General features: G+C 46.4%; 1 protein-coding gene across 2 annotated transcripts in view; it reads left to right on the top strand.

The window, feature by feature from the left end:
• thsd7ba (thrombospondin, type I, domain containing 7Ba) overlaps nucleotides 1-12,074 on the top strand; it is a 518,989-nt gene that overhangs the window by 499,195 nt on the left and 7,720 nt on the right. For both annotated transcript variants that reach the window (XM_061926051.1, XM_061926050.1), the window contains exon 25: nucleotides 2,265-2,347. In XM_061926051.1, coding sequence (XP_061782035.1) covers nucleotides 2,265-2,347 — 83 coding nt within the window. The remainder of the gene's footprint in view (nucleotides 1-2,264; nucleotides 2,348-12,074) is intronic.

Here is a 12,074-nt window from a genome sequence, read left to right as displayed (position 1 = left end):
ATCACACGTAACACAACCTGCTCACTGAACTTTGTGGATATTATAAAAAATGTCAATTCACCATAAACAATTTTAAATCATTACAATGCATGATGGGAAACATTTTTAATTGAGTTATTGTGTGCTGGACACTTTACTTTGTTGAAATAATTGTCCGCAGAATTCAATATCACCAATTTGATACATCATTCAGTCGAAATAGTTCCATGTTGTTATGTTGTATATGACCCGATGGAAACAACCTTCCCTAGTCATAGTGCTAAAAAAATATAATTAAATACATTTAAAAAAAACGGAAAAAAATCCAACCAACACAAAATGTCAACACACACATTATAGGTTTGTGGATATCATAGAAAAAAATGTCAATTCACCATAAAAAAAAAAATGTAAAAGCCTTACAATTGCATTCGGAAAATAATAAAAGGTCACGGACCTGAATTACTTGCCTTGTCCACTTGGTGGCGACAAAACAGTCGCAATGAACGCAAAAAATGTCAATTCACCATAAACAATTTTAAACCATTACAATGCATGATGGGAAACATTTTTTTATTTAGTTATTGTGTGCTGGACACTTTACTTTGTTGAAATAATTATATGCAGCATTCAATATCACCAATTGTCAACGTTGTTGACATTTACTTATACGACCCGATGCAAACAACCTTCCCTGGTCATAGTGCAAAAAAAAAAAAATCCAACCAACACAAAATGTCAACACACATGATCACACATAACACAACCTGCTCACTTAACTTTGTGGATATTGTAAAAAATGTCAATTCACCATAAAAAAAAGTTTAAAGCCATTCCATGTCCATTCAAAGAATAGTAAAAGGTCACGGACCTGAATTACTTGCGTTGTCCACTTGATGGCAAAAAGACGGTCGCATTGAATGCAAAAAATATCAATTCACCATAAACAATTTTAAACCATTACAATGCATGATGGGAAACATTTTTTTATTTAGTTATTGTGTGCTGGACACTTTACTTTGTTGAAATAATTGTACGCAGCATTCAACATTACCATCACCCAGTAGAAATAGTTCCACGTTGTTATGTTGTATATTACCCTATGGAAACAACCTTCCCTAGTCATAGTGCAAAAAAAAAAAAAAAAAATCCAACCGACCCAAAATGTCAACACACACATTATCACACATAACACAACCTGCTCACTGAACTTTTTGGATATTATAAAAAAATGTCAATTCACCATAAACAATTTTAAACCATTACAATGCATGAAGGGGGAAAAAATGTATTTGGTTATTGTGTGCTAGACACTTTACTGTGTTGAAATAATTGTATGCATCATTCAATATTACCAATTTAATATATCATGCAGTAAAAATAGTTCCCCATTTTGGCATCTACTTATATGACCCGATGGAAACAACCTTCCCTAGTCATGGTGCAAAAAAAAAAAAAAAATCTAACCAACACAAAATTTTAACACACTTTTACACAACCTGCCACTGAAAAAAAAAATGTCAATTCACCATAAAAAATGTAAAACCCTTACATATCCATTCGAAGAATAGTAAAATGTCACGGACCTGAATTACTTGCATTGTCCACTTGATGGCGACAAAACGACCTCATTGAAGGCAGCCTTTTCAAATGAATGCAAATTGAATTACAAACCAAACCCGCGTTATTCCATCTTCTCCAACAAAATCCGATACATCCATTCCAGAACGTCTCCACGGCGCTCGCACGTCCTCCGCAGCGGCGCACGTGAAGGCGAATTTCAGAATGTACCACCTTATCCGATGTGCCTGTTCTCATGCGATGGGCCTCCATCGATTTCTCCCCTTCCTCTTTGCATAAGTAATCAATAAGCCAGAGGCTGAGCTGGGAGACTTTCAATCCATATAAATATAATCATGCATTTGTATGTGTGGGAAGAGAAAGCAGGCGTGGAAGAAACGGAACAAAGGCAAGCGGGCGCTGTGGGAACGAGAGCTTAGGGTGAGCTCAGCGTGCTGTAAATAGAAGCCGGACGTGATCTTATCGCTTTAAAGAAAGTGTTTTCTGGCCACCAGAATAACCTCCTTCCCCCTCGGGGGGAAGCCCAACACCGCTTTGATATTTTGACGTGCAATTTTCCTACTTGGAATTAAAATGTTCACAGGCTGATCATGCACCTTGATAGGCGACTAAGCCCATTAATCAGTTTTGGCACCACATTAATTTAGTGATCGATGAGCCAAGGCACTGAAGTGAAAACCCTTCTCTTTTTTTTTCCCATCCAGGGGGGTGTTTCCCGCAGAAAAGGCCGAGCGTGATCCAGCACTGCCATCCGCCGTGCACCAAGCCCTTCTCTCGCTGCGCCTCGGTGAGACCCCCCCCGTCGGTTCAAATGGACTCTGAGCGATGACATGTTGAATTTGCGAGAACGGGTCATAAAGTGTAATCGTGTTAACGCCAATAAACGCCGGCTGGGCGCCAGGATGCGGCCGCGCCTTCGGGGGCGAAGGTGCAGGGACTGCATACAAATCTCGGAGCGATCAAGGGGACGAGGCCGACGTTTTTGCTGCCCCCTCGCCGTACCACACCAACACTTTCACCATGGAGGAGGAGTAGTATTCACAATCCATCTTCTTCCGCTTATGTGAGGTCTGGTTGCGGGGGCAGCAGCCTAAGCAAGGAAGCCCAGACTTCCCTCTCCCCAGCCACTTCGTCCAGCTCTTCCCGGCGGATCCCAAAGGCGTTCCCAGGCCAGCCGGGAGCGATAGTCTTCCCAACGTGTCCTGGGTCTTCCCCGTGGCCTCCTACCAATCGGATGTGCCCTAGGGAGGCGTTCGGGTGGCATCCTGACCAGATGCCTGAACCACCTCGCCTGGCTCCTCTCGATGTGGAGGAGCAGGATGATTCCGGATGCTTTATTATTGTCCATTCTTTAACATGTACAAGGCATATAATACTGCGATGAGGTGGCGACTTTTCCAGGGTGTACCCCGCCTTCCGCCCGATTGTAGCTGAGATAGGCTCCAGCGCCCCCCGCGACCCCAAAAGGGAATAAGCGGTAGAAAATGGATGGATGGAAGGCATATAATAATAATGATAATAATAATAATAATAGATTTTATTTGTAAAAAGCACTTTACATTGAGTAAACAACCTCAAAGTGCTACAGCGTATTAAAAAAAATAAAAATAAAAATATATAAAAAATAAAAACTAGAACAGCAAAATAGCTAAAACGAGTATGCATATATCTAAAAAAGGCTTTTTTTAAAAGAAGGGTTTTTAAACTTTTTTTAAAAGCATCCACAGTCTGTGGTGCCCTCAGGTGGTCAGGGAGAGCGTTCCACAGACTGGGAGAGGCTAACCTCCTCCAACCTCCGAGGTTTGCTGCCCCCTCGCCGTACCACACCAACACTTTCACCATGGAGGGTGGATAGTGCAGGAGTAGTATTCACAATCCATCTTCTTCCGCTTATGCGAGGTCGGGTTGCGGGGGCAGCAGCCTAAGCAAGGAAGCCCAGACTTCCCTCTCCCCAGCCACTTCGTCCAGCTCTTCTCGGGAGATCCCAAGGGGTTCCCAGGCCAGCCGGGAGCGATAGTCTTCCCAACGTGTCCTGGGTCTTCCCCCGCGGCCTCCTACCAACCGGATGTGCCCTAAACACCTCCCTAGGGAGGCGTTCGGGTGGCATCCTGACCAGATGCCCGAACCACCTCACCTGGTTCCTCTCGATGTGGAGGAGCAGGATGATTCGGGATGCTTTATTATTGTCCATTCTTTAACATGTACAAGGAATATAATAATAATGATAATTAGAATCAGAATCAGAATCAGAATCAGCTTTATTGTCATTACGCAAGGTAACGAGATTGAGGCCATTCCATACAGTGCGATGTGTGCATGCTAGAAAAACAATGTGCAAATATATAAAAATTTAAAAAATGTAGAAGTGCAATGAATATGGTGTGAAATGAATATATACATGAAAAAAACAAAACAAAAACAGGGTGGTTGGTGGAATGGGTTATTGCACCGAAGAGAAGGCAGTTATGAGGGACAATGGGGCAGTCCGTTCAGGATGGTTATGGCCCTGGGGAAGAAGCTGTTCTTTAGCCTGTTTGTTTTAGTTTTAATGCACCTGTAGCGCTTCCCAGAGGGCAGCAGGTGGAACAGGTCAGAGCCAGGGTGGGTGCTGTCCTTGATGATGGCACTGGCTCTGTTGAGGCAGCGGGAGGTGTAGATGTCCGTCAGAGAGGGGAGAGGGCGGCCGATGATCTTCTGAGCCGTCTTGACCACTCTTTGCAGCCTCTCCCTGTCTGCTGCAGTGCAGCTGCCGTACCATACCGTAATACAGTAGGTCAGCAGGCTCTCGATGGACGAGCGGTAGAAGGTCAGCAGCAGGTCAGGCTTCAGGTTGTACTTCCCGAGGACTCTAAGGAAGTGTAGCCGCTGCTGAGCCTTCTTGATGATTGATGTGGTGTTGACTGTCCAGGAGAAGTCATTAGAGATGTGGACTCCAAGGTACCTGAAGGTGTGAACCCTCTCTACACGCTCGCCGTTGATGTAGAGGGGGGCAGGGTCGGTGCTGCTCCTCCTGAAGTCGACGATGATCTCTCTGGTCTTGCTGGTGTTGAGAGCGAGGTTGTTCTCCGAAGACCAGGCCGTCAGCTTCAGGACCTCCTCTCTGTAGGCAGCCTCGTCACCCCTGGAGATGAGCCCGACCACTGTGGTATCGTCGGCAAACTTGACGATAAGGTTGTCACTGTGGGCCGGACTGCAGTCATGGGTGTAAAGGCAGTAGAGGAGGGGGCTCAGCACACAGCCCTGTGGGGAGCCGATGCTCAGCGTGCGGGAGGATGAGAGGTGCGGGCCAAGTCTCACATTCTGGGGTCGGTCCGTTAGGAAGTCCCTTATCCAGGCGTTTGTGAGAGGGGGGAGGCCAAGAGTGTCCAGTTTATTGCAGAGTCTGTCCGGGATTATTGTATTGAAGGCAGAGCTATAGTCCACAATCCATCTTCTTCCGCGTATGTGAGGTCCGGTTGCGGGGGCAGCAGCCTAAGTAAGGAAGCCCAGACTTCCCTCTCCCCAGCCACTTCGTCCAGCTCTTCCCGGCGGATCCCAAGGCGTTCCCAGGCCAGCCGGGAGCGATAGTCTTCCCAACGTGTCCTGGGTCTTCCCCGTGGCCTCCTACCAATCGGATGTGCCCTAAACACCTCCCTAGGGAGGCGTTCGGGTGGCATCCTGACCAGATGCCCGAACCACCTCGCCTGGCTCCTCTCGATGTGGAGGAGCAGGATGATTCGGGATGCTTTATTATTGTCCATTCTTTAACATGTACAAGGAATATAATAATAATGATAATTAAAGCTGCAAGCAGCGTTGGTCGGGCCCGCGTATTTGGCAGGTGCTAGTCCTAAGTGTCCCAATACTTTTGTCAAGTTTGAGTCCCAAGTGTCCCAATACTTTTGTCCAGTGTAAGTGTCCCAATACTTTTGTCCAGTTGCCCAATGCTTTTGTTCAGTGGTAGTAGTAAGTGTCCCAATGCTTTTGTCCAGTGGTAGTCCTAAGTGTCCCAATACTTGTGTCTACTTTTAGTCCGAATTGTCCCAATACTTTTGTCTAGTGTACCTACCTTGTCTGCATTGTGTGGGCACGCTGGTGCCTCCTGCTTTTAAGCAGTCATCTTGAGAAAACAGCAGCGCAGCAGCATCAGCGCAGCGGTTCTTTGAAGGCTCATAAAATCAAAACCGGAGCAGTTGGAAAAATCATTTCGATAACTTTTATTTGGAAGGGTTCAATCTCTCTCCTGTGTTATTTTGAAGCTGAAACGACAAACGCGCTCAGAGGAGATAATGTTTGAAGAGAAGTGACCGGTTTATAAAAAAAAAATTGTTTTGAAGGGGAAATTGCAAACTTCCTGTTGATTTTTGCTGAGGGTTGTCAATCTATGAAATGTAGGTCTAAGTGAGACCTACATAGAAGTTTTTGTTTCATGTCTCTCCAACCTTCCCAGTGGGAGTTACAGGCAGTTTTGTCATTTTTTTTCTTCCGAGTTGCAGTTTTGTCGCCGTTTTATTAAAAAATTGCGCTAGAGCGCAATTTTGAGATTTGGGGTTAGGTTTTTTTATTAGATCGCAATTTTTGCCAGTCCTGATGTGTGTGTTCAGTTTGGTGAGTTGTGGAGCATGTTAAGAGGGTGAAAATACAGCTCAAAGAGACAAAATTGACTGTTTTTAGTACTTTTTTGTCTTGAAGGGGGAATTGCCAACTTCCTGTTGATTTTTGCCCGAGGATGTACAGTTATGAAAACTAGGTCTAAGTCAGACCTACATAGAGGTTTTTGTTTCATGTCTCTCCGACCTTCCTAGTGGGAGTTACAGGCAGTCTAGTTTTTGTTTTCCTAGGGGGCGCTAGAGCGCAATTTTGAGTTTCGAGGTTTGGTTTTTTGATAAAAAGTTTTGCCGTATATTACTGAAAATTTGGTGGGTTTTGAAGTATGTTAAAGGGGTCAAATTACAGCGCAAAGTTGCGGAAGAATAATAATAATAATAATAATAATAATAATAATAATAATAATAATAATAATAATAATAATAAAGAATAAAACCTTACAAATTCAATAGGTCCTTATGTCCCATTGCATAAGGACTCCCTGTGGGAGTCCTTATGCAATGGGCCATGCATGCCCTAATAATAATAATAGATTTTATTTGTAAAAAAGCACTTTACATTGAGTAAACAACCTCAAAGTGCTACAGTGTATTAAAAAAAATAAAAATAAAAAGATATAAAGAATAAAAACTAGAACAGCAAAATAGCTAAAACGAGTATGCATATATCTAAAAAAGGCTTTTTTAAAAAGAAGGGTTTTTAAGCCTTTTTTAAAAGCATCCACAGTCTGTGGTGCCCTCAGGTGGTCAGGGAGAGCGTTCCACAGACTGGGAGAGGCTAACTTCCTCCAACCTCCGAGGTTTGCTGCCCCCTCGCTGTACCACACCAACACTTTCACCATGGAGGGTGGATAGTGCAGGAGTAGTATTCACAATCCATTTTCTTCCGCTTATGCGAGGTCGGGTTGCGGGGGCAGCAGCCTAAGCAAGGAAGCCCAGACTTCCCTCTCCCCAGCCACTTCGTCCAGCTCTTCTCGGGAGATCCCAAGGGGTTCCCAGGCCAGCCGGGAGCGATAGTCTTCCCAACGTGTCCTGGGTCTTCCCCGTGGCCTCCTACCAATCGGATGTGCCCTAAACACCTCCCTAGGGAGGCGTTCGGGTGGCATCCTGACCAGATGCCCGAACCACCTCACCTGGCTCCTCTCGATGTGGAGGAGCAGGATGATTCAGGATGCTTTATTATTGTCCATTCTTTAACATGTACAAGGAATATAATAATAATGATAATTAGAATCAGAATCAGAATCAGAATCAGCTTTATTGTCATTACGCAAGGTAACGAGATTGAGGCCATTCCATACAGTGCGATGTGTGCATGCTAGAAAAACAATGTACAAATATATAAAAATTTAAAAAATGTAGAAGTGCAATGAATATGGTGTGAAATGAATATATACATGAAAAAACAAAACAAAAACAGGGTGGTTGGTGGAATGGGTTATTGCACCGAAGAGAAGGCAGTTATGAGGGACAATGGGGCAGTCCGTTCAGGATGGTTATGGCCCTGGGGAAGAAGCTGTTCTTTAGCCTGTTTGTTTTGGTTTTAATGCACCTGTAGCGCTTCCCAGAGGGCAGCAGGTGGAACAGGTCAGAGCCAGGGTGGGTGCTGTCCTTGATGATGGCACTGGCTCTGTTGAGGCAGCGGGAGGTGTAGATGTCCGTCAGAGAGGGGAGAGGGCGGCCGATGATCTTCTGAGCCGTCTTGACCACTCTTTGCAGCCTCTCCCTGTCTGCTGCAGTGCAGCTGCCGTACCATACCGTAATACAGTAGGTCAGCAGGCTCTCGATGGACGAGCGGTAGACGGTCAGCAGCAGGTCAGGCTTCAGGTTGTACTTCCCGAGGACTCTAAGGAAGTGTAGCTGCTGCTGAGCCTTCTTGATGATTGATGTGGTGTTGACCGTCCAGGAGAAGTCATTAGAGATGTGGACTCCAAGGTACCTGAAGGTGTGGACCCTCTCTACACGCTCGCCGTTGATGTAGAGGGGGGCAGGGTCGGTGCTGCTCCTCCTGAAGTCGACGATAATCTCTCTGGTCTTGCTGGTGTTGAGAGCGAGGTTGTTCTCCGAAGACCAGGCCGTCAGCTTCAGGACCTCCTCTCTGTAGGCAGCCTCGTCACCCCTGGAGATGAGCCCGACCACTGTGGTATCGTCGGCAAACTTGACGGTAAGGTTGTCACTGTGGGCCGGACTGCAGTCATGGGTGTAAAGGCAGTAGAGGAGGGGGCTCAGCACACAGCCCTGTGGGGAGCCGATGCTCAGCGTGCGGGAGGATGAGAGGTGCGGGCCAAGTCTCACATTCTGGGGTCGGTCCGTTAGGAAGTCCCTTATCCAGGCGTTTGTGAGAGGGGGGAGGCCAAGAGTGTCCAGTTTATTGCAGAGTCTGTCCGGGATTATTGTATTGAAGGCAGAGCTATAGTCCACAATCCATCTTCTTCCGCTTATGTGAGGTCGGGTCGCGGGGGCAGCAGCCTAAGCAAGGAAGCCCAGACTTCCCTCTCCCCAGCCACTTCGTCCAGCTCTTCTCGGGAGATCCCAAGGTGTTCCCAGGCCAGCCGGGAGACATAGTCTTCCCAACGTGTCCTGGGTCTTCCCCGTGGCCTCCTACCAATCGGATGTGCCCTAAACACCTCCCTACGGAGGCGTTCGGGTGGCATCCTGGCCAGATGCCCGAACCACCTCGCCTGGCTCCTCTCCATGTGGAGGAGCAGGATGATTCGGGATGCTTTATTATTGTCCATTCTTTAACATCCATCCATCCATCTTCTTCCGCTTATCCGAGGTCGGGTCGCGGGGGCAGCAGCTTAAGCAGGGAAGCCCAGACTTCCCTCTCCCCAGCCACTTCGTCCAGCTCCTCCCGGGGGATCCCGAGGCGTTCCCAGGCCAGCCGGGAGAGATAGTCTTCCCAGCGTGTCCTGGGTCTTCCCCGTGGCCTCCTACCGGTCGGACGTGCCCGAAACACCTTCCTAGGGAGGCGTTCGGGTGGCATCCTGACCAGATGCCCGAACCACCTCATCTGGCTCCTCTCGATGTGGAGGAGCAGCGGCTTTACTTTGAGCTCCCCCCGAATGACAGAGCTTCTCACCCTATCTCTAAGGGAGAGCCCCGCCACTCGGCGGAGGAAACTCATTTCGGCCGCTTGTACCCGTGATCTTGTCCTTTCGGTCATGACCCAAAGCTCATGACCATAGGTGAGGATGGGAACGTAGATCGACCGGTAAATCGAGAGCTTTGCCTTCCGGCTCAGCTCCTTCTTCACCACAACGGATCGATACAGCGTCCGCATTACTGAAGACGCCGCACCGATCCGCCTGTCGATCTCACGGTCCACTCTTCCCCCACTCGTGAACAAGACTCCGAGGTACTTGAACTCCTCCACTTGGGGCAAGATCTCCTCCCCAACCCGGAGATGGCACTCCACCCTTTTCCGGGAGAGAACCATGGACTCGGACTTGGAGGTGCTGATTCCCATCCCAGTCGCTTCACACTCGGCTGCGAACCATTCTTTAACATGTACAAGGAATATAATAATAATGACAATTAAAGCTGCAAGCAGCGTTGGTCGGGCCCGCGTATTTGGCAGGTGCTAGTCCTAAGTGTCCCAATACTTTTGTCAAGTTTGAGTCCCAAGTGTCCCAATACTTTTGTCCAGTGTAAGTGTCCCAATACTTTTGTCCAGTTGCCCAATGCTTTTGTTCAGTGGTAGTAGTAAGTGTCCCAATACTTTTGTCCAGTGGTAGTCCTAAGTGTCCCAATACTTTTGTCTACTTTTAGTCCGAATTGTCCCAAGACTTTTGTCTAGTGTACCTACCTTGTCTGCATTGTGTGGGCACGCTGGTGCCTCCTGCTTTTAAGCAGTCATCTTGAGAAAACAGCAGCGCAGCAGCATCAGCGCAGCGGTTTTTTGAAGGCTCATAAAATCAAAACCGGAGCAGTTAGAAAAAAATTTTCGATAACTTTTATTTGGAAGGGTTCAATCTCTCTCCTGTGTTAGTTTGAAGCTGAAACGACAAACGCGCTCAGAGGAGATAATGTTTGAAGAGAAGTGACCGGTTTATAAAAAAAATTTGTTTTGAAGGGGAAATTGCAAACTTCCTGTTGATATTTGCTGAGGGTTGTCAATCTATGAAATGTAGGTCTAAGTGAGACCTACATAGAAGTTTTTGTTTCATGTCTCTCCGACCTTCCCAGTGGGAGTTACAGGCAGTTTTGTCATTTTTTTTCTTCCGAGTTGCAGTTTTGTCGCCGTTTTATTAAAAAATTGCGCTAGAGCGCAATTTTGAGATTTGGGGTTAGGTTTTTTTTATTAGATCGCAATTTTTGCCAGTCCTGATGTGTGTGTTCAGTTTGGTGAGTTTTGGAGCATGTTAAGAGGGTGAAAATACAGCTCAAAGAGACAAAATTGACTGTTTTTAGTACTTTTTTGTCTTGAAGGGGGAATTGCCAACTTCCTGTTGATTTTTGCCCGAGGATGTACAATTATGAAAACTAGATCTAAGTCAGACCTACATAGAGGTTTTTGTTTCATGTCTCTCCGACCTTCCTAGTGGGAGTTACAGGCAGTCTAGTTTTTTTTTTCTAGGGGGCGCTAGAGCGCAATTTTGAGTTTTGAGGTTTGGTTTTTTGATAAAAAGTTTTGCCGTATATTACTGAAAATTTGGTGAGTTTTGAAGTATGTTAAAGGGGTCAAATTACAGCGCAAAGTTGCGGAAGAATAATAATAATAAAGAATAAAACCTTACAAATTCAATAGGTCCTTATGTCCCATTGCATAAGGACTCCCTGTGGGAGTCCTTATGCAATGGGCCATGCGTGCCCTAATAATAATAATAGATTTTATTTGTAAAAAAGCACTTTACATTGAGTAAACAACCTCAAAGCGCTACAGTGTATTAAAAAAAATAAAAAATAAAAATATATAAAAAATAAAAACTAGAACAGCAATATAGCTAAAACGAGTATGCATACATCTAAAAAAAGGCTTTTTTAAAAAGAAGGGTTTTTAAGCCTTTTTTAAAAGCATCCACAGTCTGTGGTGCCCTCAGGTGGTCAGGGAGAGCCTTCCACAGACTGGGAGAGGCTAACCTCCTCCAACCTCGGAGGTTGGAGGAGGTTAGCCTGTCCGGAGCGGAGGTGTCGTGTGGAGGATTTGGGGGTGAGTAGTTCTTTGAGGTAGAGGGGGGCGTTTCCACGGAGGCACTGGTGGGTTAGTAGGGAGACTTTGAATTAAATCCTGAGTGGAACAGGAAGCCAGTGAAGGGATTTGAGAGTTGGTGTGATATGGTCATATTTTCGCACTCTCATCAGGATCCTAGCAGCACTATTCTGTAAGTACTGCAGCTTCTGGATGTTCTTGCTGGGGATCCCGACAAGAAGTGCGTTGCAGTAGTCTAGCCTGGAAGAACTGAAATTAAATTTTCGGGACAGTCCCACTAAGAGCAGACATACGTTACAGGGAGACAAGAACAGGACCGCCGACGGATCGGCCACTTAACGGCGCTCCTTAGGAAAGGTGGGGAAAAGGTTATATTGGGAAAGGGGGGAAGAGTAGAAAATATCAGTCAAAGGCTGGACCCTCGGGAGGGGATCCAGACTGAGTCCAAGGGAAACTAACTCATTTACCATAGCACACATAAAGAAATGACATATAATCACAACAACTCGCAACAGATGGGACGGGGGGAGTTGGGACCCTGGAGGTCGACTGCTGCTATGAAGCGCTGCCAGCCGTCCATCACCCCGAAGGGGAATCAAACGGTGGTGAAGGCGTTGGGTGGGGGTGGGGAGTGTGTTTGTGTATATGCCCATTGTCTTTGGGTGTAGTGGTGTTGTGTCCATAGGCCCGGGGCCGTTCTGCATGCAATGCAAGCAAAGTTCGACTTCCAGGTGTCGTTGAGGAGGGAGGGAGGTCAAAGGCGTCCATCTTTGAGA

The sequence above is a fragment of the Nerophis lumbriciformis genome, linkage group LG31 (genome assembly GCF_033978685.3).
Source record: "Nerophis lumbriciformis linkage group LG31, RoL_Nlum_v2.1, whole genome shotgun sequence".
NCBI lineage: Eukaryota > Metazoa > Chordata > Actinopteri > Syngnathiformes > Syngnathidae > Nerophis > Nerophis lumbriciformis.
The sequence above is the reverse complement of the archived record's forward strand: the minus strand, read 5'-3'. Positions and strand labels throughout refer to the sequence as shown.